The 27,081-nt window shown below is 52.6% G+C and overlaps 3 protein-coding genes across 3 annotated transcripts; all 3 read left to right on the plus strand.

Moving 5' to 3' along the window:
• The first annotated feature begins 208 nt into the window (after positions 1 to 208).
• LOC113146871 lies at positions 209 to 4,070 on the plus strand. Its single transcript, XM_026335513.1, has 5 exons — positions 209 to 272; positions 418 to 867; positions 1,304 to 2,210; positions 3,027 to 3,827; positions 3,938 to 4,070. The coding sequence occupies exons 1-5, from the start codon at positions 209 to 211 to the stop codon at positions 4,068 to 4,070; spliced, it is 2,355 nt and encodes a 784-aa protein (XP_026191298.1).
• Positions 4,071 to 10,869: 6,799 nt separating this feature from the next.
• Positions 10,870 to 16,979, plus strand: LOC113146872 (DNA replication licensing factor MCM3-like). The gene is made up of 16 exons (XM_026335514.1): positions 10,870 to 11,145; positions 11,338 to 11,592; positions 11,852 to 12,164; positions 12,329 to 12,430; positions 12,629 to 12,795; positions 13,010 to 13,105; positions 13,341 to 13,783; positions 14,123 to 14,245; positions 14,437 to 14,688; positions 14,812 to 15,055; positions 15,320 to 15,511; positions 15,726 to 15,786; positions 15,977 to 16,163; positions 16,320 to 16,407; positions 16,724 to 16,824; positions 16,949 to 16,979. Exons 1-16 carry the CDS (start codon positions 10,870 to 10,872, stop codon positions 16,977 to 16,979), a joined length of 2,931 nt encoding a protein of 976 aa, XP_026191299.1.
• A 5,476-nt stretch (positions 16,980 to 22,455) lies between these two features.
• LOC34622015 (transmembrane protein Tmp21) lies at positions 22,456 to 23,720 on the plus strand. Its single transcript, XM_022735197.2, has 3 exons — positions 22,456 to 22,568; positions 22,666 to 22,781; positions 23,128 to 23,720. Exons 1-3 carry the CDS (start codon positions 22,456 to 22,458, stop codon positions 23,718 to 23,720), a joined length of 822 nt encoding a protein of 273 aa, XP_022589197.2.
• Positions 23,721 to 27,081: the final 3,361 nt, after the last annotated feature.

Genomic DNA, 27,081 nt, shown 5'->3' on the forward strand with positions numbered 1-27,081 from the left:
CTTGCGGGTCCACTGAGGATTATTTGGAATCAAGCCATAAGGGGCGGCCCTTTGCAAACATGCGCGGCAGGAGTTTGTCAAGCGTGAGAAGCATGAGTGGTCTTGCTCTTACTCAGTGAGGCCCTGAGGCCACTCCGCCTTCCTGTAATCTTTAAAACGGTGCCCCATCCTTGTTGCGCTTTAGGGATTCGCAGTTGCCGGAGATGAGATGCAGGAAAGTTGCCAGCAAAAGGCGCTCGTCAGCTGCGGACCCCCCAACTACGGAGTGCACAGTGAGCAGCAAACGTAGCACCAACAGCAGTTGCAACAGAATGCTCCTAAACCCCATTTGTTTGCCCTTCTCTGCTCAGCCGAAGGGCTTCAGCTTCGCACCCCACCTTCTTGCACTCTGCATCTCTGTGGCTGTGCTTGCTGCAGTTGCTGTCATTGATCTGTGCACAAGGGCGCCCCTGCCGGAGGGAGCAGTCGGGGAAGTATGTGTGTCTTCTCCTGCCCTAATGAGCTTTTACCTAGGAGAGTCTCCAGAGGCGGACTGCTTTGTGTATATAGCCGCAGGCACAGTAGCTACGGGAACATCACAGGGAGCAACAATGAAAGCAGAGACACAAAAGCGGCGTTTTCTTAGAACGGGAGACTTGGGATTCCTCTGGAGATCTGAGCTGGTTCTGACGGGACGGCTTAAGGAATGTATCATAGTAAATGGCCGCTCAATCGCGCCTCAAACCATAGAATCCGTGGCGGCAAATGCTGCGGCTTCAGCAGTGGCGGAAGGGCAGGCGCTGGTGAGGACACATGCATGCGCTGGTTTCCCTCTGGTCACTCCGAATGGGGAAGGCGTTGGTCTCGCACTGGAAGTGGAGCCAAACGGTGAGTCGTTTGCTCTCCATGACTCCATCTTTGCTGTCTCTACCTTTGCAGCTCTCTGCATGATCAATCCGCTCCTTTACCTCCTTACATCTTTGCTTCAATCCTACCTGCTTTTCTGGCTTTCCACTCTTCAGTCAGAAGCTCCCCCTTATCCTTCCTTACCCGTTTCCCTGACTTTTGCTTTCTGTGTTGCCTTGCATTGGCCGCATATAACCTTCGTGCTATCCCCACCATTGATGCTCTCTGCATGTTTTGCACCATTCATTCTGGTGAAGGCTTCAGTGTCCTAGACCGTCATATGCCCTTTGCTTCTCATTTGCAGCAACTGAGGTGGCAATATAGGGCGTGCACCCTCACAACTGTAACTCGTGTAGCAGACGGCTAAATTCACTGCTTCTACTGCCGTTGTAACTCTTGCCGTGCGGGCTGTGCGCAGCAGCTACCTGTGGAGTGGCCATTGGCAGGGCTGTTGCCTCTGCAGTTCTGAGGGAATGCGGCATCGCGCTGCACCAGGTGTGGCTGCTGCGGCCACACTCTCTCAAAAAAACCACCAGTGGGAAAATACAGCGCATGGCAACACGCGATTTTTTGCTGCGCCTCCAGGAGCACCAAACACAGCAGCAACGACAAGGCAACGCAGCTAGTGCGGAAGGCCATTGCATCCTGTACGCATTCACCGCCAACTCGCTACTTGCGGAGGCTCACATTAGTGCTGTTCCTACAGAGACATCATCAGTTACATCTACAAGAGTGCCAGCCGGTGATTCGGTGGCGGCTGTGCGCGAAGTGTTGCTTCGGCAACTGCAGCAATGCGTCTCCAAGACTCTAGGCGTTTATCCCGATCCCGATGCGTCCTTGCACGAGCTCGGTATGGATTCTTTAGCTGTTGCAGAAGTCGCAGCAGCTGCTGAAGACGAGCTTCGGTTGACACTTGCCCCACAGGACGTTCTTCAGGCAGAGACTATTAGAGAACTTGCTGATCTGCTGCTAAGGCAGCAGGGGTACGCAACAATTGAAGCAGCTACAGCAGCAGTGAAGGGACGGACAGAGGCTAGGCAAGGGTTTCGTACTGAGCAGTACAGTTTTAGCACCATCAATGGGAATTTCATAGCTGCCAGTGCAGTCAGAGGCAGCAAGGGTTCGGCTGGTTGGAAGCGCCGCAGTTTACTCACTGGTGGCCTGCGGCCGCTTCGGGAGCCGTCGCTGCAGCACGAGCAAACGCAACCACTCTTGGGGATAACAGGCGCTGCCTGTCGGCTTCCTGGAGGCTGCAATGATCTGCAGAAGCTGTGGAGACACCTCTTAGAGGGCTGCATTGCTGTTGGAAATTATCCGAGTAACAGGTACCACTTAAACCTCACGCCCAAAATCGTATTGGCAAAAGGCTTCACCTGCTTTTTGCCCACCGTTTTTTGAACTGAAGCTCCTGCAGGACCTACTGCTGATGCAGGTGTCTACCGGAGTTTGAAAAGCTGCTAGGACCTCTGGAAGGGCACTCCGTAAAGGAAACAAAGCTGCAATTGGCCTCTTGTCAGCAGACGCAAAAGGAGCGTTCCTTAAGAGGCCCTGGGTGGCTGCAGGGAGGATATCTTGAAGACGTAACTTCATTTGACTGCGCTCGCTTCGGCATTTGCGCCGCCGAGGTCCTGTAAACGCTTTCTTCAGGCGCCAATCCCTTAACTATCAAGCCGGTGGTTTCTTACTGCAGCAAGCGTGCTGCATCGCACAGAGGATACAAGCAGGACATACAGCTGCAGTAGCAAGACACCCTGCTGCATTCGGTGCCTGTAATGGTGCACTTAAGAGCTTAAACTTGATTGAAAGTGCAGGCATAATGCTGTTTTTCTTTGTATGTCAATCGTGCTGCCACAGGCGAGCTGCATGGATCCACAGCAGCGGCTGTTGCTGGAGACTGTCCACGAGGCAATCCAAATGGCAGGGCTCTTCACGAAGAGGCAGCAGCAGCAAAGTCGGCAACAACAGCAATGGCCGAAGACATCCGGGCTTATTAGCGACAACACGGCAGTATACATTGGATGCAGCTCGGTTGACTGGTGCGGTTAGAACAATAGCCACAGCAACAGCAAAAGAAATGTGATCTTGTGCTGAGGAGGCCTAATAATTAGGATAGACGCTTAAAAATGTGGTTGTGCATGCAGGCGTGCGGTGCTGGATGTGGAAGTAGGGGGAGGTTACTCCTTGGCAGGCAGCGCCTCGTCACTTCTTAGCAATCGGATCTCTAGAGAATTTGGCTTCCATGGACCTTCTCTCTCTGTTGACGCCGCCTGCGCTTCAGGACTTGCAGCGTTGCATCTTGCGCAACAACATCTGACGTCTCACGGCAACAACATAAACAGCCGCAACAACAGCAAAGGCACCAAGCGGATTGGCCTCGATGGCAGCAACTGCGCTGTGGTGGGGGCGAGCAACTTGATCCTAGATATTACAGCAGCTAGAGCATTCGCTGCTGCAGGAATTCTGTCACCCACTGGCCGCTGTAGAGCCTTTGACGCTCAAGCTGACGGATGCGTTAGGGGGGAAGCCGTCGTTGCTCTCGTGCTGGAAAGAGTAGATAGCAGCGCCTGCAGCAACCCCAGCAGCAGGGAGCACCACGTGCTGTGCTATGTAAAAGGAACAACTGTACAGCAGTCAGCTCGCACGCAGAGTGTAACAGCCCCAAGCTGCGCTTCCCAGCAGCAGTCGCTGTTGCGTGTGCTCGCAGAATCTGGTGTAGACACAGCTGACGTGTGTCTCGTGGAGGCACATGGGACAGGGACTGTCCTTGGGGATGCGGTGGAAGCCGCCGCACTTGCGGCTACTTTTGCTGGAGACACTCTACTGCCTTGCTCCTACTGCCAACGGCTACAACAGGAGGGGCGTAAAGGCCATAGACGGCCCGCAGCAGCTGCTGCTGCACACCGGCTCAGCCACGATGACGACTGGGAGGACGTGGAGCTAGAGTATCTAAGCAGCCGCGGTTTCAGCAACAGCATCACATCTAGGCGGTGTTGCTGCAGATGCCTTGCCATCGGCTGTCTCAAACCGAGCATTGGCCATGGGGAGGCAGCAGGGGGTCCTTCAAGCCTTTTGAAAGCTGCTCTCTCTCTCCAGTATCTTCTAGTTCCTCCGAATCTGTTGCTGCAGCAGCTTCATCCAAATATTGCGCGTGCTTGGAAAGGATCGCGTTTTATCCTTCCATCTAAGCCGTTCCCCATTAACCCTAAAGTGTGGAAACCCCGTAAGAATCCCCGATATTCCAAAGGGCCCCCAGAGGAGGGCCCTATGGCGCTTATCACCTCAATGGGCTTCGGCGGAGCGCTTGCGCATGCAGTACTCAGCAGAAACCCTAATTTCGACTTTAACTTATTGCGTCAGGCGTCACTTGTCTCGTGGAAGCGTACGGCTTTTGCACTACTGCCGCTGAAGCAAGATGAAGCGCAGGAGGCCCATGGTCTTTGCAAGCTGCTACACCCCATGCTGACCTACCATTATTGGGGTCCTCCAGACGCTCTGACAGCATCAACGGCAACTGTATCAATACAGAATTCTTCGAAAGAGCCACTGTTATTTTTAAGTCGGGTATCAGCAACAGCAACATGGCAGCAGTGCTTCAGTGGCTCTTCGGTCTGTGTGAGGGGTGTCCACCCCGATACCACAGAACGAGAATTGCTTACAATGCTACTGCAGCAGCACCACCACCACCAAGGACTGCCGGGCACGCATACAGATCACTATCAGCAGCGACAGAAACGCGGTGGCTGGCACCACCTCCAGCAGCAGCACCATCAGCAACATGCATCCTGGGGTTGTGTTGTGTTCGGTGCATTTGTTGATGCATCTCTATTTGCAGTTCACGGACAGCAGCAGCACTACCAAGAGCAGGAGTCACATTATTTCAAGGGGCTTCTTGAAAGCTACCAGCTGCTGCTGCTGTTGCTACACACGCTGAAGGTACATGACCACCAGGACCAACTGCCCCCTGTACTGCTGCTTCTACAGGTACAACCTGGTAGCAGCGCCAACGGAGGCACCTGCTGCAGCACCCGCAGCACCACCTGCTCCTGCGAGGCTGCTAAATGGGCGCAAGAAGGGCTGCTACAGCTGCTGGTGCATGCCTCAGTCAGCGTGTGCTCTAACAGCAGACAGAGAGTTCGCCTTTCCATTGTAATGTACGAAGGCGATCAACGAGCGCCTCAGCAACAACCAGCTGAGGAGTGTCTGAAGGCGCTTGCTTCTGCTTCCGCAGTAGCCGGATGGCCCCAGTGTCTGCGTTATGAAGCAGGGAAGAGAGCGGTAACTTTATTGCGACTGGGAGGGCCCTCTCCCTTACCCCCGTGGGCCTCGGTGCTGCAGCACCGACGGGAAGGTCTCATGCACCTTTTTGTGTTACAGGATGCTTCGCGGCTGTTACTGGAACAGCTACAGCAGCAGCAGAAACATCAGCAGTTGGTCAAAAGCCTACAGCGGGAGAGAAAACTGCAACGAATGTATGCAGAGACTGGTGTCCGGATGCTGCAGCACGGCGAAGACGAGGCCCATAGCCCTCTGGGGCATCTCGTTTGCGTTCGTGTGCTGGCCGCTGCACTTGATGCTCAGGAGGCCCTCCAGCTGCTGAATCAGCCCGAAGGAGTGACGTGTAAGACGCAGATCCTTCCAATCTTGTGTTTGGAAAGTGCTGCTCTCTTTACTGATTCAGACAGTCTTGCTTCTCTCCGAGTGCTAGGCTACTGCTACTGCCGGTGCTTCTGTATGATCAATGCGATTCCCTTTGCGTTTCTGTAGGTTCCCTGGGAGTTCGTTTTGCCGGCGTTGTTTGCTGCCCCCCCGCGTTCTTAGAGCCGGCGCTGCAGCAACAGCAGCAGGTGCAGCAGTATAGGCTTGGTACTGCCGTGTGTGGCGTAGCACCAGGGTGTATAGGCACTTACGTCCTGTGTCGGGAAAACCTGCTGGTCCCTGTATACCCTGGTTTCTCATACGAGGCAGCTTGCACACTTCAGCTGGACTTGGCACTGCTTCAGCAAGTACTGCAGCAACTAGGAGCAGCGGCGGTTGACGTGTCCACCCAACTGCGGGTATACATCGACAGTGCGGCGTCGGGAGCAGGTCTCCTGTTGGCTCAGTATCTGGTGTCTCAAGGAACTACTGTTGCTGCTGCTTGCCGTTCGACTCAGCAACAGCTTCTGCTAGAGCAGATTGGAGTCCAGCAGCCTTGCATGCTGCCTCCATCAGCCCATGGGGAGCAGCAACAGCAGCTACAGCAGCAAGGGCTGCTGCAGGACGACGTAGACCTCATCGTCTATACGCATCGTGTGAACCTGAAAGAACTGCCGCTGCACCAGCTATCACTTGGGGGCTGGCTGCTGCAGTTAGGCTTCAAGGATCTGCAGTTGCAAGAAGAGCTGAGGCAGGAGAGGCCGGACGCCCACTATTTATGTGTGTCACCCTTCTCCCTTTGGGAGCAGCAACAGCAGTACGAGCAGAGCGCCGCGGCAGCTGTCGCAGGAGACAGCGCCAGAGCATGCACAGCTCCAAACCTCTCCAATTGGTGCAGCAAGGATTTTGAGATACTGCAGAAGGGTTGGGGCCCCCACGCGCCGGCTGCCCTACTGCGAGTATCGCAGCAGGACTCAGCAGCAGCAGCAACGGCAGCAGCCGATGCGTATGCCCTTCTTGCTTCTGAAAGCCGAGTTGGGGACGTCGTTTTGTCCCTTGATAACCTGCCGCGTAAGCTCGCTGCAGCACTGCCTGACGCTTCAGCGGGTGCTGCCCGAGAGCCTGCGGATCTGCCCGACGAGCTTGTAGCTGAGCAGGAGTGTCAAGAAGACGCTAGCCACGAGGCACCACCCCATCTTCCCCAATGGCAAAAACATAAGGAGCAGAACAAGCAGAAATCGGAGCAGCAGGGCGATGACTTGCAACTGCTAGCAGAAGGACACCCACAATGGGTGCAATCTCCTGCTACGGTTTTGCAGGGTTGGGAAGCCGAAGGTGCATGCACAGTGCTAGTGGCAGATGCATCAAGCGGCAGCAGCAGCAGCAGCAGCAGCAACGTTGCGGTGTCTGCGTGTCGCTGGTTCCTGGGTGAGGGGGCTTCTCATGTGGTATTGCTCACTCCCCTGCTGCAACTACCGGAAGTACTACGAACTGAAGCAGGTGCCGCGATGCTGCTGCAACAGCCAAACACACAGGCGCAGCAACAGAAAGGACTATTGCCAATACACTGCAATTGTGCAGCTGCGCCAGCGATAGCCGCTGCTTTGGATGAGCTGATGCAATTTCAAACGCTTCACCCAATACGCGCCGCGGTGTTCTTAGTAGATGAAGAGGACTGCGAAAAGCAGATCAACAACCAAAATAGCGGCAAAAATACTTTAGCAGATGCAGCTTCTGGCGCTGGCGGAAGCGTGCAACTAGTGGAGAGAGCACGGCAGGCGAAGAACCTGCTTCAGGTGCTGCGAAGCCACCCCATAGGTGGTTCCCTGAAGTACTGGGTTTCTGTCAGCTACCGGCGCAGCCTTGCAGAGGGGCCCCCAGATGTAGCCACAGCCAAAGAGGCATCAGCAGCTGCAGCGGCGGAGGAGGGAGTGCTCCTAAGGCACGTGGCCCTGTCCACAGACACAGCGACACCTGGAGGTACCGTTTCGGCAGACGCAGTTCGTCCAACTGCAGATGTAGCGGTAGAAGCGGAAGCAGCCAAGCTTGCAGAAATCAAAGCGAACATAGAAGCAGCGAAAGCGGATGTGGCAGGGACCGAAGCAGGCATTCAAGCAACGCTTTCATCTAAGACTAGCGACCGCCCAGAACCTGCAATGCACCGCAGCTTGCACGGCCATCAGACCGCGTGCCGTCCAATCATCAGTCAGTTGCCGCTTCCTGTTGGCCGCGCAACACTGCATGCAGGGCTTTCTGCAGTTGGCAGCCTGGCCGCTGCTCAGGGTCTAGTGTCTCGCACAGCGTTCGTACACTCGGCTGGGGAGCCCTGCTGCAGCAGCAGCACCGACTGTAGCTACAGCGGCCCTTTCTCCTTCGATTCGCGGCGTACTGACACCTGCACAACTGGAGTGCCGCACTACACGGCGCCTTCAGGTTTCTCCTCCACTGGCAACTACTGGGAGATCAGCGGCAACAGCAACAGCAGCGTGACAATGGGAGGCTTGGTTGTCTCCGTCCTTTCGTATCTGCTACAGCAGCAACAACAGCCGCAGCAGATACATGTGCAACACAGGCTACCACCAGCAGTAGAAGAGGGCCTTGACACTCTAATGTCCTTCGAAAAACACAGAAGGCAGCGAAGACTGGGAACACCAGAGGAGCTAGAAGCCGTGCGCTGTCAGGTGTATGCTCTTGCACAGCAGCACATTCCCCCTGCAGTGCAACTGCTGCAGGATCAACCACTGCAGTACCTTGGGCTGGACAGCATCAGCAGCACGCGGCTCCTCCTATCGCTTTGCAGCTGTTTCTCGCTGCAACAACAACAGCAGCAGCAGCTCCACGAAGAATTTCTTACGGGAGAGGCTTCTGTTAATTCCCTTACACTGAAGATAGCCGCATTGATAGTTTCAGGAAGAGAAGCCGCAGCAGCAGCCAGCAGCAGAGCTAGCAGCAGAGCCAGCAGCAGAGCTAGCAGCAGAGCTAGCAGCAGAGCCAGCAGCAGAGCCAGCAGTAGAATGAGTATTGCATCAGAACACTGCAGCAGCAGACGCGGCAGCGGCAACCACCGTGCCCCTGCAGCAGTGCAGGCGCTAAAGTAGACGGCAGCAGCAAAGAGCTGCTGCCGCATTAAACACGCTAGCAAGCCATTCAGCCTAGCGAGTAAAGTGTGTATGCCTCCCTAAACATTTCAGTGTTTGCGGCCGCAGCTTTGTTGTAGTGTATATATATATATGAAGAGACGCTTCTGCACTAACCGTGTGTCATTTGTTTGCGCACACCAGTCCTGCTTTGGGGGAAGCTTCCACTACATCCTCAAACCAAAGCCCCACGGTTTAGAGCCGCCGTCATTCTGACTTTATGAAAGCCCAACAACTAAAAACGAAGAGCGAAGGCCGCTCTGCACATAGGAGCCTCGGCGAATGTAGCAGTCCAGGCACTCCCGGGCCTCATTCAGAGGTGTGGGCCCCACCAGAAGAGCAGACGCAGAACGCATGCCTGCATGCTGATGCAGCTGCTGCACTTAGTTGCGAGCACCTGGTCGCTTCTTTCTTGACCAGAAACGCCACCAGAGTGGTCCGTCATAGACCTTTGCTGGGGCCCCTTCTTTTCTCGCTTTTGCGGCGAGTGCAGCCCGGCGAGCGGTAACCTGCTGTGCTACTGCCCTTTCAGTTCTCTGCTTTTCGACCACGGCAGCGACCGCAGCAGAGGTACTGCTGTATTGAGCGACAAGCGCTTGCCATGTCTCCGCATGCGCGGTGAGGGGAACCCCTCCCTGAGAATCTCCGAGGCAGGAGGGTTCTCCCGCTGTATTGCTCGCCGTTTGCGGAGGAGCCCGGGGCAGAGGGGCCCCTTGAGTGCCACCAGCTTTCACTGATTTGTCGGAAGTAGCAGGAGCTGGGAGTCTTTCGGCTGCGGAGGAGAAAGCAGGGGATGAACCTTGGCGGGAGAAGAGCTGAGGGGAAAATAACAAAGGGCGAGCAAGGAGGGACCCCGGGGGCCCCCATTTCGCGGAAATAGTGGCCACCCGCTTGAGGGCCCTCGCGTGTACACCAGAAACCATGCTGCTGATAAAAGTTCAAAACCCCCACCCACCAATGTTGTGGTGGCGCGTTTGGGGGCCCTCAGTTAAACAGGGCCCCGAGAGCAGTCTGACAGCGGCCGTGGTTTATTTACAGCTCCCCGAAGCCTGATGAGGACCGACACAGTGCACACGCTGTAGAATACGATGGCAGCAACAGCAAGCGCTGCTTCTGTTCCTGCTGCTGCACTTGCAGCGGCTACAGCATGCACTTGTCCTCCTCCTCCTGCTGCTTTTGTTGCAGCAACACTTGCAGAAGGGGCCCGATGTCGCTGGCCTCGCGTATGTCCAGGAAATTACAGGGCAGTGTGAGGGGCATACATCCTGTGAGGGATGGAAAGAGGGGGAAGACAGACCTTCGGGCGCTGTTAGTGGAAGAGGAGCAAATCTAGCAACGAGCACCCATCTTCACTAGGCCCCCGGGGATTCAAGTTTCCGTTTTTGCCGCATGGGTGCACGAAATATTAAGTGAAAACTGTAAAACTGCAGAAAAAACCGTAGGTCAACTGCACTGTGGATGGATGAAGGTTCAGTCTAGTCCGAAGGGCTGCGCACAATTTTTTCATTACGTTTTCTTAGATTGAGCGTTTGAAGATTTCCGGGTCTTCGGAGTAATTTCGTGATAAGAAGGCAACTTTCAGATAAATATCACAGGAGAAGTGTTTGGGGCTTGGAGTTCGGGGTAAAGGAAGGCGTGCGTGTTCGGCAGCGTTTGCTGCAGAGTGCGAGAGTTTTAAGGATTTTAAGGGCTTTTACCCTACATGGTTGATAAGGCAACTCGCCTCTGGAATTTATGTGGTCTGCAATAAATCTGGTTTATGCTGTGTTAAGGGAACCCCGTGTGTGAATAGGGTGTTGGAGTTCGGATCTGGTGGTGTTGGTATCTCCCCCCCTACGACCCCACCACCTGCATCTTCCTAAAAGTCCACGGCTCCGTCTCCGAACCTCGTCGTATTCTTTCTCTTGCTGCTCCGTTGTGTCCTTCCTTATTTCCGCTCCTGTTATTTCTCGTTTCGGGGCCTTCCACGAGCCTCTGGCCGTGCGGCAGCAGCGGCAACAACAACACCCGCAAAAACTCTCGCAGCAGGCTCTGCAACAGCCACAGCAGCAAAGGCAACAGCGCCAGCACCAGGGACCCCCGGTGGCTTATTTTCTTGCCTGTAACACGAGGTCTTCCCGCTTTACTCTCCGCTGCCCCCGCGGCAACTGCAGTAGCCACAGTCGATATTTGGGAGCCGCAGCAGCAGCACGAGAGACAACAGCAAAACAAGATGGCGTCCTACATAGATGATGAAATCGAGGGCACCCTTGGTGGGGGCCCCACGGAAGGCGGCAACCTTATGGGTGCAACTTCCTTGGACATGACACAGGCTCCCAGCAGGCGCGCTGCAACATCCGTCGCAACTGCCACAGCCACCGAGGCAGATATCGACCATCGAGCAGAGGCCTTAGCGCAGCAGCAACTGGGGATCGAAAGTTCAAGGGAGAGGACCGCCAGAGTCAGAGCGCTCACCGAAGTCTTTCAGCAAAGTCTTGCCGCTCTCCCCGTAAGCAGCCACACCGACGGGCTTGTTGCATTGCAAGCAGATGCACCCCCCAGTTGCCTCCAGTGCTTCCGTATCGTCTTTCCCATCAACGCAGAATTTCTTCGTCTGCTTCTTTGCCTCCTCCTACTCGCATTTCTGTGGTTCATTCCTCTCTGCTTCCCGACTGCTGCTGGCCGTGGTGTTGCTACGCAGGGTGTCGTGCAACAGCTAGACGTGTTGCAGCAGTCTGCAGCTGCAATCTGCACTGGTTCTGCGCCCCCTCCCCATAAGGAGGGACGTTTACCGGTCTCCTCTGGGCTGTCTCCGCGGCTCCTTCTTCCGGTGGCAGACTTAGTCTCTCTGACAGACTTCACCTTCTACGCGCATCCCATCATATCGCATCCCTGTGCTGCCCTGCCTGCCTTGGAAGCGGCAGTCGCGGAGGAGTGGAAAGCTCGAGGCGCATTGGTATGTCTTGACACACGTTTTCTCGACTTCCAGTAGGCCGATGGGGACATGAGCGGGCTCAGACAGCCCTCCCGAAGGTTTGTGCATATTGCCCATCTCCTTTGCAAATGCCTTGTACAAGAGTCTAGCGGGATGAGAGCGCTTGATTGCGGATGCAGTTTCTGCGTCACTTTTGGTGCGCTCCGTCTTTTGTCTGCCGTTTTCTGTATGTGTGTGTCAACCTGTCTTGGTTGATGCGTTGTTGTTGGCACCACTGCAGGGGCCCCCGCCGCGCGTGGGTGTCTCCGGCTGGCTGGGCACCGATCATGTAACGCCTAGAGGCCTTAGCAGCAGCAAACTCAATCGACTGGTGTGCGTGGAGGGCGTTGTGAATCGATGCTCTGTTGTTCACCCGAAGTTGCAACGTGCGGTGTACCTAACCGAGTCCGTGTTACAGCAGCCTCCGCAAGGCGCCGGAGGGGCCCCCGAGGGGGCCCTCCCCGATCCAGAGAGAGAGGTGCACCTGCGGAGTTTCTTTGACGCCACCGACTTGGACAAGGACATTCGAGACGCTCAGCCTCCACCCGAGAAAGGTAGGAGAAGAAGTGTGAAACGGGGGAGTCGAATGCATCCGTCTTGGGGTTCAAGAGGCACCACCCCGTCTTCTTATTGCCTCATGACGAGTGCGAAGCTCATTGAGCAACGACTTACCCATCGAAGAGCTCTCTGCACTGCGTCATGGACGGTGTATTCGCAGATCCGGAGGGGCGGAAAGTGAACCGCCAGGAAGTTGGCTACTGCCAATACGAGAACCACCAGAAATTCTACATTCAAGAAGCCCCCGAAACATCCCCAACGGGTGTGTTTGGTTGGCGGATTTGATCATCGCGTATCTCCGTATTAGGGGGGGTGATTGTTTAGGCGCACGAGGCGGCGGGCACAAGACATGGGGGCGTCTGTGTGTACTCCCATGCCACGGTCATGCCGCCATGTATGTATGTGCATGCATGTATATGTATGTATGTGTGTGTGTGTGTGATTGATGTTTGATGCTAAGGGCAACTGCCGCGATGGGTTGAAGTGGCGGCAGAGGGTGATCTCTGCGACAGCATAAAGTGCGGCGATAGAGTGCGCGTTTACGGCGTCTACCGTCCCCGTGCAGGCCCAGTGAACAACCAGACAAGCGGCTATGTGCGGCCCTTGCTGGTGGCAAATAATATCGAGGTTAGGCTCCGGAGGTGTAGGCAGCACTCTGAGAGCTTTTAGGAGGCGCTCAGCGTTTTGCCATGGAGGAGGCCTTGGTGGTGTGCGCCTACCGATGGTGTTTCTGCAGGCTCTGCTTGCCTGTGCTTCAGTGCCCCTTGCCTCCACTGCATAGAGGCGTCTCAACACGATGCGCCACTTTCCGTTCAATCGTGTGGCGTGGTCCTTACTGCAGGTGCTGAGTGCAGCCGCGCGAGCTTCCATGCTGCAGTCCGTGCCGGCAGACTTGTTGAACCTGAAGGCATTTGCCAGCCGAAAAGACCTTCTTCAGGTAACAGCACGTGGCGATTCCGTTTTTCTCTGGCTGCCGCGCTGCGCATACGGGAGTAATCGAGAGCCCCGCTTGGAGCCACGCATGTTGCGGCGTTCGCCATGCTGCAGGTGTCTGTTTCACGGGTGTTGCATCACCAGTCGGCCTCCTAAGCACCCTTGCGTCCCCGCTGCTCAGCGGATGTTGTTGCAATCTCTCGCCTTCCCTGCGTGTCTCCGAAAAATGCTCGCCGCAGGTCCTGTCACGCTCACTAGCGCCTGCAGTTTGCGGCCACGAGACCATCAAGCGAGGCTTGATGCTCATGCTGAGTGGAGGTTCGGAGCGAAGGAGCCAGACAGGGCATCGCGTGCGCGGAGATATTCACGTCTTGTTGGTCGGTGATCCTTCAGCGGGGAAATCGCAGCTTCTGCGATTTGTGCTTGGGCTCGTGCCAGGCGCAGTGAGCGCCACGGGTCGTGGCAGCAGTGGTGTCGGTTTGACTGCGGCAGTTGTTGCCGATCCGGATACGGGTGAAAGAAGAGTGGAGGGAGGTGCCATGGTGCTGGCCGATCGGAGCATTGTCTGCATCGACGAGTTCGACAAGATGCAGCATTCGGATCGCGTAGCCATTCATGAAGTGATGGAGCAACAGACAGTCACAGTCGCCAAGGCAGGGATCCACACGACCCTCAATGCCAGGTGCGCATGCGCAAACACTTGGAGCTTGGAAACCAGGCAGTTCCAATCTTAGTCGATGCGAAGGGACGTGCCCAAGGGCGCTTACGGGCTACACTGGGCTGAAGAAAAAGGGCAACACCGACACCCGTATATGCCATTTATTTGACCCTTTCCCCCTTCTTCGTTTGGCTCGTAAAAAGTGTGTGTCAACGTGTGTGTGAGCCCACTGAGGATGGCATGTGGACTCTCGCCTTCTCTCTTTTCTTATTCGCATGCGTCAGTGCCCTCCTGTGGATCCTGTTTGGTGTGCGTTCCCATGCCCTCTGCGCAGTCTACTTGTGTCGTGCGTCTGTACACCAGGTGCTCGGTGCTGGCGGCAGCCAACCCACTCTATGGCTGTTGGAGTTCTGATTTGTCCTTTCGCTCGCAACTCGCCTTCGAGGATTCTCTAATGACGCGTTTCGATCTCATCTTTATCGTCAGGTTAGCCTGCAGAAGGCTGATGTTTTTCTCTCTCTCTCCGATGGCCTTCTCGCTTCGCTGCTGTCCCTGCTGTCTCCTCCTTGAGTGGCTCCAGCGGTTCGCCGAGGTGTACTCATTCAATCGGCGGCGTCCTCCCTATGCGCACGCCACGCCTCTTCTCTTCTCGCCTTTCGCTGTTACCCCTGCGTCAGAGATGCCACCACTAGCGAAGAGGACGACCGGCTAGCCGAGGCTGTTCTGAGGAATGTGACGGAAAAGGCGAAGCCAGCAGCGGCGGCGACGGCAGCTGAGGAGCGAAGAAATCAGGCAGACGGCTTCATTCAACCCCAGGGAGACATGCACAAGCAGAGCAACCCCTCCAGGACAGACACGCAGCAGGAGGAACAAGAGCCAACGAGGGCCTTCTACCGTCGAAATGAAATGCTCTACTATGACAAGCAAGGGTCGGTCGGTGCAAGTGGCGAGCAAAGCCAACCACAGGGAGGGAGCCCGTTGAGCATATATATATCTTTATTTATTCAAGCCATCAGACATAGGCTCAGTTCCAGTTGTGTCGTGTGCTTCAGGCACGAACATGAATGCTTGACGCATGAATTCCTGCGTAAATACATCGCACTGGTGCGCAGCGGCGGCCTGACGGATAATGAGCAACAACAGCCCCAAGAGCAGCAACTGGAAGGACCTCAGCTATCAGACGACGCGGCCGCTGCCTTGGTGGAGTTTTATGGGGAAATTCGGCAGCGAGCGCATCAGCAAAAAAAGGGAGGTTCGGAGGAGGGCGTGGCCGCTTCCCTCATGCAGGCCGTGACTGTCCGTACACTCGAGGCATCTGTGCGCCTTGCAACAGCGCATGCGAAGCTGCGCCTCAGGAAGTGGATAACGCCAGTACGTGCGCAGTGTTGCTGCTGGGATCTTCGTGCCGAGCTGCTCTTGGTCTTGCAGCTGTTTTGGCTGTTCGACGCTCGCCTCGGGTGTACATCCGTTCGATGATGCGTGCTAACGCGATACAGGTGACTCCTGGTGCTCCAGCAGTTCCTATGCGCTCCGAAATGCCCATTGTGGCTGCTGTTGCAGGAGGACGTGCGGGTGTCGAAGCAGCTGTTGCTATTTAGCCTCTTTGGGGAGGCACTGGGAGGGGACTCTGGATGTGCAGGCAGCGGGTCCGAGGGAGAGAGCAGCGACGCACAGGAAGAAAGTGACGACGACGAGTCTGACGCTGATGAAGACGATATTCCTGTCAGACGAACGACAGCAGCGGACAGAGCAGCAAGACGAAAGGCGAGGGAAGCGGCAGACACGTCCAAGCGGTGAGCTTCCTGGCTTTTTCGTGTGTGTGCTGATCCTCTGAAGCTACCATCTTCTCAAGCAACGGTGATAGTTATTTTTTTGCACGATGAGAAGAGCTCTATCTGGGATGCCATTCTGCACGCTATGTTCACGTAAACAGCTCCCTCTGAATCGAAGCTCCGTCACACACAAGCTTCGCTGGGCACCTAGCAGCGCTCTTGCGGGAATTGCTCGGGGGCTGCGGGAAGATGGGAGTGAGAAGGAAATAAAGAAGACAAGCTGTACTGTTGAGAATACCTTATTTTTGCAATGTCGGCTCCTCTTGTCTTTGTTTTGCAGGCCTCGTGGCGGCAAGTCCATCGTCGAAGGTCTGTCTCTCTGCACGCCGACTGCTGCTGATTTCCTGCCGTTATGTCCGCATGCGCTTGCCGTGCTGCTGCTGAGCTACTGCCTCCGCTAAGGACGCCAGAACCGCTGCTGATGTGCCTTCTCGCACTGCTACAGAGGATGAAGTGGCCTCACAGTTCGAAGGGCTTGGCCTCGCCGAGTCCAAGAAGCGGAGAACCCGCAGGGCAGTAGACCCCCAGGAGCGCCAAGGGGCCCTTCAGGCACTACACGCTCAAGGCTTGAGGTGAGCTGATTCTTGGTTGGCTAGCTGCTTGCTCGACTGGCGTTCGTTGCATGCGGCGCCTCTTCTGGTGCGCTACTTCTTCGACGTGCGCCTTTTGTCGCCTTGAGTAGTGCATGAAGGGTCTTCTGCTGCTGCTGGTCGCTACATGTGTTGCAGCGGCGACGTTCTGCACAGTCTGATCACCAATTGCTTAAAGGAACTTGATGAGGGGAGCGGTGTTAGTGAAGCTGCCCTCCTCAAAGCGGTATGGCCCATTTGTTTTCATATCCCCCCTAGTACACACACATACCTTCTTATTTGTGGCGTTGCATCTATTTTTCGTCTTCTTTTCCCCCGCTGTGTCGGTTCTTCAGGCCAGTAGTCCCCTTCCCCTCGCTTGTGCCAGCTTCACCCGAACAGCTCTCTGCTGATCTTCGTCTTTTCTCTCCCCATTGCGCACTCCTTGGCACCACCCGCATTCGTCATCGCCACTCGCCCCCCAACGCTTTTGAGGCCACCCCGTCCGCTTCACCCCGTGACTCCTCTGTCCCCCATCCTGAGTTGCCTCTGCCTCTTTGCAGGTGGCCGCTCGCGCCGAGACGAGAAACCTCAGGGCCCCCACAGCCGAGGAGTTCACCACCGCCCTCCAAGAACTGAACTCCAAGGATTCAGCACCCATTCTGTGAGCTTTGGCTGCGTGTATGGGTGAAGCGCCCGCGCACTCACGGATTGCAGCTTAGCGATTGGTCTTGGTGGCTCTCTGTGGAGACTAAAATGTGTGGTGCTCTCCAGTGTTTGTTTCTCAGGGTGCATGACGGCCTTGTGTATGAATGCTAAAATAGGAGGCCCCGCTCTACGGCTCGTCCACGCCCGAGTGGGTTGGTGTGTAGCTGCTTCGCCCCGCTATAGCCCTAGGAAGTTAGTCGCTGCTTCCCGTGTGGCGGCCAGCAGTAATGGCCAGTTAGGCGCTCCGAGCATTCAGTCAGCTAGTAAAAATGCTACTACGGATACCTGTGTTAACTGGCTGTTGTCCCCGTTATGGAGGCTGCGAGGCGAGGCGGCGCTTCTCCGAGTCTCAGCCAGCCTCAGAGTACCCCACCCCAAATGTTTCCAGAGGCCCCCGGGGAACCCCAAGAAGGCCCCTACGCCCTATAGGCCCTACGCCTTCGTTGTAAGAAGGCCCTTTTGGCCCTTCCACTTGACAAAAGGGCGAAAGACGGGGAAGTTCCCAGAGTTTAAAGAGAAGTTTTCCACTACCGTTAATGACGACGGCACCAACTTTACATTTAAAGGCGGAGATAAGCACCGCGTCGTAGCAGACCAGATGAAATACCTAATCAGCTAGCCAAGTGAAATGGGCTGATGTGCTGAGTGTACGAAAGCCCTAGGTCACACTCGACAAAAAACCCTATTTTGCAAGAAAATGGGACGCCCAAGACGGCTAGTCGAAGAGGAGCAATTTCGCTCCTCTTGCTTCGGCTGCCTCTCCCCGCTTATCCTGCACCCCTAAAGCGAACGCGTTTCCCCTGAAGAACATAAAAAGCTGCAGGCAACCTAGATCGCCGTCTAGGCTCGCCAGAGCCCCTCGAGAGGTGTCACCGTTGTTAAGGGCAACGTAGAGGGCGTATTCGGAACCCGCCACTCGGGCCCTTCTGAAGTCCATTCCCACGGCCTCCCAAAAGGTCTCTCCTAATGCTTACGTCAAGGCTTCTGCAATCCTTCTTGGTGTGGCTAGTTAGGTGCATGAGGTGGATGCACACGGATGTGTATTATGGTCTACTATCGAGGTCTTGAGAAGCTTTCCGCGGGATATCTGGGGAGCTCTGCGGAGGCCGCCGTAGATCCGCCCTGCAGTCCCTACAATGCGTTCTATCCATCATAGAATATGTAACTAATGCTGCACTCGCTACATTCTTCTTGAAGTGGCCCTTCCTGTCTGATCTCATGAGGGTTAAGCACAAGCTCTCCACCACAGCGGCAGCAAAAAACTGCCAGAGTATCCTCAAGGATCTCGGTCTCTTTCAGACGGACCCAGGCGCAATGCCGAATGCCTTTTTCTGCAAAAGGAGCAATACATAAACTCATATGCAGGAAGAATGTAAAAGGTGGCATGCTGCATACACTGAAGGGAGGAGAGCGCGGTGAGATGGTACGTGAAGCACTAAAGGAAAGCGTAGGTACAACAAAGAACAGCGTGCCATAGATTAAGTATGTTATGTACAGCAAGATACTGATGTGGTTCCCCCTTCCCTTGCGACTAGTGCTGCAAGTGTTCCTCAATGCAAGGGGAGAGGCATATAGCACTACTTTAACTTGTCGGAGGGCAGAAACAACGCCCGATGCTCACTTAAAGCTTCGCTTTCCACGCTCGCCTGCCCTTCTGGGGTCGTCAGTGCTTCATACGCCTCAACCAACTCTAGAAAACTAAAAGTCTCTTCTGGAGAGTGCCCCGAAGTCCCAGAAGAGAGCTCCTGTGCGGAGCTTCCAACGGCATCACAGCTCTGAGGGCCCCTCTGGAGCCCCCCCTTAAGTTTATCAGGGTGGCACCGGAGGGCTTGACGCCTGAATGCCCTTCTTAGCGTTCGGGGGGATGCCTCCCTCGGGACGCCAAGTACGGTATACGGGCACCTCCTTGCCTGCTTGCCAGGTTCTGTCACTGCTGAAGGCATTAGAAAACCGGCGTGAATATAATGGCAGCACCTATATCGGGCTCTAACAATTTTACATGTAGATCTCCCAACTGATGAGAACAGGCTGGATACCAGCCCATACATGCGAGGAGGGGCCCGGCACGCCAGAGACAGACAAGGCTTTTCTGTGGCAACAGCAGGGGATCAACACAAGAAAAGAAGAAGAATGATAGCTATATCTAAATCTACGATGTATGGCCGAAATTTAATGGTTTAGGGCTTGCAGAGTATCTAATGGATCAGCCCCAGCCAACAGTACCACAGGGTCTGGAAGCTAAAAGAGCAACCGTGAAGGGCATGTATTGTTACTTCATTTTAAAGCGCATATATGATAAGTAAGAGGGAGGAAGGCCAAGATCGGATTTATCCGAGAAAAAAGGGGTAAGAACAAAAACGCTTTAAATTCTCTTGGGTAGACATACAAGTCACAGTTATCAGCAGACTCACTGAGATAATGGCAAATATTCATGTATAGGGGAGGGAAGAGAGCCCGAGGTAGTATGTTTGAGGCTCTAGCGGGCAGGGTAACACATCGGCAAATTCTTCACTGCAGATACCTGCTTGAGCATTAGTACAGAATAAGCAGTTTTTATTTTATTCCCAAGTGTATGCTCTTTCTTGCATTTCAGGGCCAGTTCAACAATCTTAAAGATGAAGGTTAGGTGCGTATACGCTAGTTGTTGAGTGATGTTAATGCTTAGAGCTCATAGAGGGTGCAGCAACGCGCACCCTAGTTGGTCTCCTCCTCATTCAATTACCGTAAAAGCTGAGGGCAGTAAGAGGAATGACCTCGTTCGGAGGGTGTAACGCTCCATCTTCGACGTCCATGGACAGACAAAGAACTCCATACTCAGTAAATACGTAATATGAAGTTACCTTATATTCGTCAAAGGAGCTTCCTCCCTTCCCATGCCAGCGTTTCTCAGAGTTCCCGACATTAGGTGAGAAGGGCAGATAAGATGTGCGCAGATGCATTCACGGAGCACTCCGAGCATTCGCATGTGGAATCAGTGCACACGCAAACGACGTTGCGTACTCTCGTATGGAGCTAATCGTACTCTGCAGTAATCAAGATATACAAGTGGACAAACTACTTAGTCGACGCTGTACCAATTCTCGATTAAATCTAACTGATGCAGTGTAAAGCGTTAAAGTGTAACTTTGCCCGCTATAAAAGGACACTAACAACTTTTGAACTACTTTTTGTTGGGGTTGGGGCTAAAAGGGTCTACTTACGGATAGCCGCATGCGGAAACGCACAAAAAGAGTCATACTAAGGATCATTGCCCCGCGTTAGATATACTACGTGGAGAATTCAACCATAATTTTGTTGAATGGTTTGACCGCCTGTAAAACCGATTTGCTCCAAAGTGGAGCTAATTGCATGTACGATTCGATGTTGCGTCTGTGTGTGCTAAACTGCAGCGTGCAACTGCGCGTAAATGCTCCATGCACTCGGAGGGTGCAACGACATGCAGCTGGACACCCTCGTACACCGAAGCCAGAACCTCTCTGGAATGCAGGGATGGAGGGTAGGAGCTCTTTGAACGGGCCACTAAATAGCTAAGGCATCTGCATTGCACATGGCTTTTGGACGAAGGTTCCAAACAGAAAACCATACGAGGAACGATTTCGTCTACGCCCATCCTTGACGAGCAGTCACATATGCAATACGTAGCCGCGGATTGGTGGCAGCAAACAAGTGTACCCGCGGGGTTGAATCCATGTCTGATGTCAAAGAAACATGACGATGTATATATGGGCGCATTTAGACTAATCGACAGTACGCCCATGCCAGTGTATACAGGCTTAGTCATCCAATAATGGCAAATTACCGCCAATTTCTTTCTAAATGGAAGTATATTTATTTTTCCCTGGAAAAGGATGCATCAAAGCTCCGATCATGCACAGGGATTGAACGTTGGTACACAGAGTGGGAGGATGTGCAAATGCAACGAGAACCGGGTACAATCTGAGTCGATACCAGAAGCTCTTGCAGTTAAAGAAACTTATATAGAACTATATAAACTCATTAAAAGGCATGTAGCTGTATGCATATCTATACTGATGTAGATGTGAATGTCTTATCCTCCTGTCTCGACTTTAAAGTACAAATCGTGGTGCCCTTCTTTCCGTTTCCACCTTAAATATATTCCTTTTGACAGTTTTGCTCGAAGCAGCAGAGGCAAAGTATATCATGTATATTGTTGACACGAGAAGACCAATGTACATGCATATCTACAATGTCATTTCACCGAAATTCATCAAACTACTGGAGAGGCCTGGTCACCTTACGAAATAGAGATCTTCTTACACACAGACGCCTGGGACACAGCTCCTGAACAAACAAATGCGTACCGCGGGTTTCCCATGTAGACAGCTCTAGGTCCCTTCGGGAGTATCAGAGGTTTAAGACTTCCCAACGGTGATATGCGTTTCAAGAATACCTTGAGTTATTTTGTGATGTGAAAAAGGTTTAACTCACTGCAGCAAAAGCCAAAGTATTTTCTATATTAACAGACCCGTGGCACCCGGCAGCAAACTGTGGTGCCAACTGCGTCCGCTGGCTTCGCAAGAGCTAGAAGATGAATGCAACAAGGGCACACTTGCAGCAGCTCCACTGCTTTAGGGATGTAATAAAAATATGTGGAAGCTTACAATACAGCTCTCGTAACGTGCAACAACTCTTCGATATTCCAAGGCGAGGGTGTACGCTTATGTGAGCTCCCAGACTAACAAATATCGAAATGGCCTCACAGCACTCATCAATGCATGTTCATCTATAGGTTTTCGCTTGCTCAGATGTATTCGTTTGGGATCAAAACAAGTACTCCTATGTTTTACCTATGCCCGATGTTGAAGGTCAATCTACACTAGGGCACATTCTCCTGCACAAAATTAGTCTGAAGCAAATTCTTCAAGACCAATAAGAACTTACAAACAGGTTTGGCTATTTGTAACCTCTACTTTTTGCACATCAGGTTTAGCTTGATTTTCGATGGTGGGTGTTATGCGGCTGTGCGCTAGGCTATTGCGTGCAACTGGGTGCGAGTGTTTTACTCCTCATAGGCTGCAACAACGCGCACTCAGGCTGTCCTCGCTCTCCTCATGCATAAACCTTGTGGGGTGATGGTTGAATCTCTTCACAAGGAATACTTAAGAACTAACTCTCGAGTTTGAGCATTGCGTGAGAAGCTACAGTCTTCCTACGGCGGCTATTCGAAAGGTACTGCATCGGGGGATCAGCCATAAGTGGCACCATACCTACGGTGACTGTGAGTGAGAAATTGAATGGAACATCCGTCCACCGCATATTACTGAACATTCAGCGACCTGCCGTAGCCCGCTCTAGTCAAATGTAACGTGGTATACCCGACAAAAGCATTCTTTTACAAGCAATTTCCGGTGGCGCTCATGTTTGAGTTGGCTTACTCGAATTTTATCCTAGCATTTGCCTGCTGCTTCCATAGGTCAAGAAGCGAATTATACAGTGCAGTTGGGAAGGAGTTTCCCCATCTGCCACCTCCCATATCAGTTGTACTTCTCACTGTCCCTCCACTTTGGTTCCTTTGCCTTTGTCATCGCAGCAAAAACCGGAGTGATTAGTAGCATCATGCTGTCGAATGCCGATCACACATCGAACGTCAAAAACGACAAAAGGATGGGTCAGGCCTAAGCAAAAGAGTAATGGTAATGCAGCTTGTAACTCCGACAAAACACCAGCTGCGCCGTCTCAGTATAGTCGACTGCTCTAGCCTGCTGGAAAGCCAATAATAATCCGCACAGAGAAAGCATGGAAAATGAGTGTTTATTGTGGTTATTGATTTTCAAAGGAGTAATACAGGAGAATCCACAAAAAGACAGACGAAAAAGTACAGTAGTCTACTCCTTTCGCAAGACGCAGGGCGCTGCATGCATGCACATGTTGATGTGAAGTTCGAAGCGGTCGGTGCTCTTTTGTATTATTCCTTTTGCTCTTCCTCGTTTTCTCTTTTTTTCTGAGCGCCAACCGAAAGAAAGCATCCTTCACGCCTCCCTCTTCCCAGTGACTGTATTCTTCTCTTGGTAGTGGGTGGGCCCGTGGGTTCAGACGTAACAGGGCCCCTCTCTGTCTACCTTCCCTGGAACCCCAAACGCCCAACCCTGAACTCTAGACTCAAGCTGACAAACGCGACAGCCAAAAAAAAGACACTTCCTTCTCCTTCTCCTCATCCAGCGCGAGACGAAGATGGGTCAGTGCTCTCTTTTTTGTCCCCTGCTACTGCTATTTTCCCTCCTTTCTTTCAGGTGTATAGGCACCTTTGGCTTCGAAGCTGCGATAGATTTGGGGCCGGCGCAGCGCCGTTGTATCGGGGAGCAGCTAAGCAAGCATGTCTTGATTGTTGGCGAGTTCAAAGTGACACATCCATCAACAGGCGGCCCCCCTGGGGCAGCCACAGGGCCCCTGCTGATGCATGTGCAAGTAACTGACCCCGTAAATAAGACACCGGTGTTCCAGCAGAGCAGCAGGGATAAGATTAAGACAGGTTTCACGAGCACTAAGCCGGGTGTACACATGTTTTGCGTAAAGAACATCTCGAAGCAACAGATAACAGTTGACATTCAGCTTCTATGGGGCCCAGCAGCTAGAGACTACAGTCAGCTAGCGAAAGCAGAGCATCTGGATGAAGTCATGGTGCAGCTGGTGCAGCTGCAAGACAAGCTGAAGCTGTATCACAACAACATTTTGTTTATGCGAGAGAAGGAAGAGCATATGCGACAAGAAAACGAAGCAACGGCCAGCAGGCTTATCTTTTATTGCGGTATCAACATACTTCTCCTCGTGGCATCAAGTGTCATCTCCGGATTCTTCTTCAAGAGGTTTTTCAGATCCAAAAAAATCATATGAAGGAAAAAATAGGGGCGAGGAGGAATCAGCGGTACAGGCATTTACTGTTGTGCACATACACGTCTATACCATGCGAATGTATATACGCATCCCTACAGATTTATATGTCTACTGAGCTATGCAGATATCTACATGGAGTCTGTGCACGTTTGCGCGCATCCATGTGTGTGTGCCCTAAATCCATTTCGGGCACTCGGACATCTGTATGTACAATGCAAGATATATAAATCTCTATTACCATCAGTGCATATACTCACGTGTCTTTACACGTTCGTATGCACATCTATGCAAGTATATATATACACCTGTATGGGCGTATGTGTGCATTTATGATGTGGGCACTTCCACATTTATATCCACCATTCATATACGTCGACGTGCAGACTGCCGACAGGGAGGATATGCAGATGGATCGCTGTTATTTTTCTGATCCGTACGTATGTGTCGAAACGGACCAAGGCAGAGAAAAAGCAGCATTTACTGTGAGAGAGCATGCTGGGCTGCATGTGCAAATAGCCAGTTTGCATACACCTGAGCATGCATACCTAGATGCAAATACATTAGCTACATTTATATATTTGCACTTGTGGACCCACGGATAGGGCTTTCTGCATGTACGCATATGTACATATGTATGTGTATATATATTATACTGATATGTACACATCTTTATATATATGCTTATATACGTATATCCTATCGGCGTGCAGAAGTGCGTGCACGCTGCAAAGCGCTGAGAGGCGGATGGAGGCTTGTCTCTTACCAGGACTCCATAAAGCGAGGCCCACGGGGGTGTACAAACACGTAAAACAAAGCTGCCATTCCTGTTTCCTGCTGACCTGTTAAGTGCTTATTCTTCAAGTCGGGCCTCTGGTCTGGTCTGGTTTGAAAAAAAGGGCTTTGTGTAGGATTTTAGAATATTGAAAGTTTTAAAGCGTGCGTTCTCATGCTGACAAATCCGTCCATATACCTAACAGGAGCGTTACGCTTGAGTTAGCGGGATGCATCTGCTAGCGTTTTGTGGTTAGATGGGTATACACAAACCGCACAGTGCTCTATTATCATACGCAGCCATCTGCAGTACATAATATGCGCAAATCTAGATGCAGAGAGAGACTTACATGTAGCTAACAATCCTCTGAGCGGACAGGGAGCAGTGTACAGAGGCAGTGAAGGGAGGACGCCGTCGCCTCCAATGCTGAAAAACAATGAAAACGTGCACTTTGCAGCACGCTGAGCTGAACTTTGACACTTTCTTCCACATTCGTTAGGCTTGACAGAATTGATAGAGAATTGACTACCTAGTACTACATAGTACGATTAGCTCCATATGAGTTTACACAGCGCTATCTCCGTGTGCGTTGGATGATCTGCCCATTCAACTGTGAATGCTCGCATCGTTTAGAGAGTGGAGCTGTGCGCACCCTATCTGGCCCTGTCCTCTCATCGGGAGCTCTGAAGAGCGCTGGCAGGGAGGAGCTCTGTTGATTGATAGCATTCAAAGCTTTTATACTCCTTCTTGATTCTGGAGATATGTGTCTTCCTAAAAAAGCACCTTTCATCATACACTTGGTAGCTGGTTCTTCAATGCACAAGAACTGGTAACAGAAAGGCCTGTTTTGTCTTGCATTTTAGAGCAGGTTTGGGCCCTTCACTGTAGGAGTTTGGGGCGTGCGTCTTATGTAGCGTGTAGCCTTTTCCGTGCACCGATCTGTAGCTTTGATGCAATTTTAGCAAATCGGAGCCCGGGTGTCTCATTCTTCCTGTAGCCAAGGAGTATGTGGCCTCAGGGCAAGGGCGAACAACCAATTTCCAGGAAAGAAAAAGGACTGCTAAAGTAAAATATATTTTGGGAGGTAGACCTCTAGCCCTTAATGAGCGTATGAGCTACAAAAAAGCAGAATGAAGGGTTCTACTTTCTTGGTTCGCATGCGCCCACTTACCTCTCGACAATCGTACAACGCTTGACTTGACACACCTGAACTGAGAGAAGCATGCTTGCTTGTACTTTTTTAGGTAGCTCCACGTCGATAGGTGATGTGTTTATTGACGATTTGCACATATATTTCAGGTAGTGGAGTACTAATGTAGAAAAAGACCTTCTTCCTTTCAGCCGTTGGCACTGAAAAAAAGGTCACCTCGATAGGGCCACAAGCCATAACCATAAATAAGCCTAATATAGCCTCATGCACCTCTTACGCACTTAAAGAGCTGATTCTTATAAACCAAGATTGCGTATATAGCGTACATGAACCGACATGAGAAAACAGCAGCATCTCGATGGCCCTCGGGGACCTTGCATGCAATACTTCTGCTGTCTGCTGGCTGCTTGGCTAGAGGAAAGGAAGAGGAAATGCTAATTAGTCACATATAATTAAAAAATAGTAGTTTCATAGGGATGAAATGAAATGATGCAGCAGGGGAGTGAGGGAGCCCCGAGCCCCTGCCGCCTATTGCTCTCGCTAAAACAGAAAGCAGCGCAAATAGACGAAACAGGGAATGCAATAAGCAAGAAAAAGACCACTATACACAGACTCCGTGACTTTTGACATCCTCACTATGGCTTGATTTCTAGAATCATGCACACAAGGCGAGACAGAGGGCATTCGACTCCCTGTCCTTTCGGCCTCCCCCTTCTGCTAACTGTTCGCCCTTAAGAGCCCTTCTCCGCTCACTCCCAGCCTCTCCCAGCATCACCGCCTTCTGCTTTCACTCGCTCCGCAAGTGTAATTCCGTGAGCCTTTCCAAGATTCAGGGCCGGATTAGTACTCGGTAAAACAAACGGCGACGATTAGGGTCTTACCCGAGTCTACAGCAACATCACTCAGTCAAACAGAAAACAATAAACGGAAATCAAGACAATAGAGGATCCACGACAAGACAAGGAGAACAGAGAGGGGCGAGAGGAAAAGAGCCAACACACTACAACGCAGAACAATGGGGAACTTTTGCGGTTCTGGCCCCAAAACCGCAGGGATAGAGGCGGACATATGCCGGCTCTTTTCCGATGAATACAGAGAAGAAGGGCTTAAGATCCAGAGACAAATTGCCGATCAACGTCCTGCCAGACTGACTGATCAGGATTGGTGAGATGCTCAGGCACACGATGATTTGGCGGCTGTCATTCTTCTTGGTGCTGCCGCTGAGTGCAATATTAATTTTGCTGCAGCTGCTTATTTTTACTATACTGCTTATCTTGAGTTGCTGGCGGCTCGCTCAACATTGTAGTTCTCTACACCGCCTTTATGGGAGTTCTTTGGAGGCAGTAGGAAGCAAGACTTAGCCCTTCGCAGCTTCCCTTTAGGGTGTAGTTGCAGGTTTTTGTACAGACCTATAAAGAGTAAAGGCTGGTACTGCTGGG

Source organism: Cyclospora cayetanensis, unplaced genomic scaffold (genome assembly GCF_002999335.1).
Source record: "Cyclospora cayetanensis isolate NF1_C8 unplaced genomic scaffold, CcayRef3 CcayRef3_contig_70, whole genome shotgun sequence".
NCBI lineage: Eukaryota > Apicomplexa > Conoidasida > Eucoccidiorida > Eimeriidae > Cyclospora > Cyclospora cayetanensis.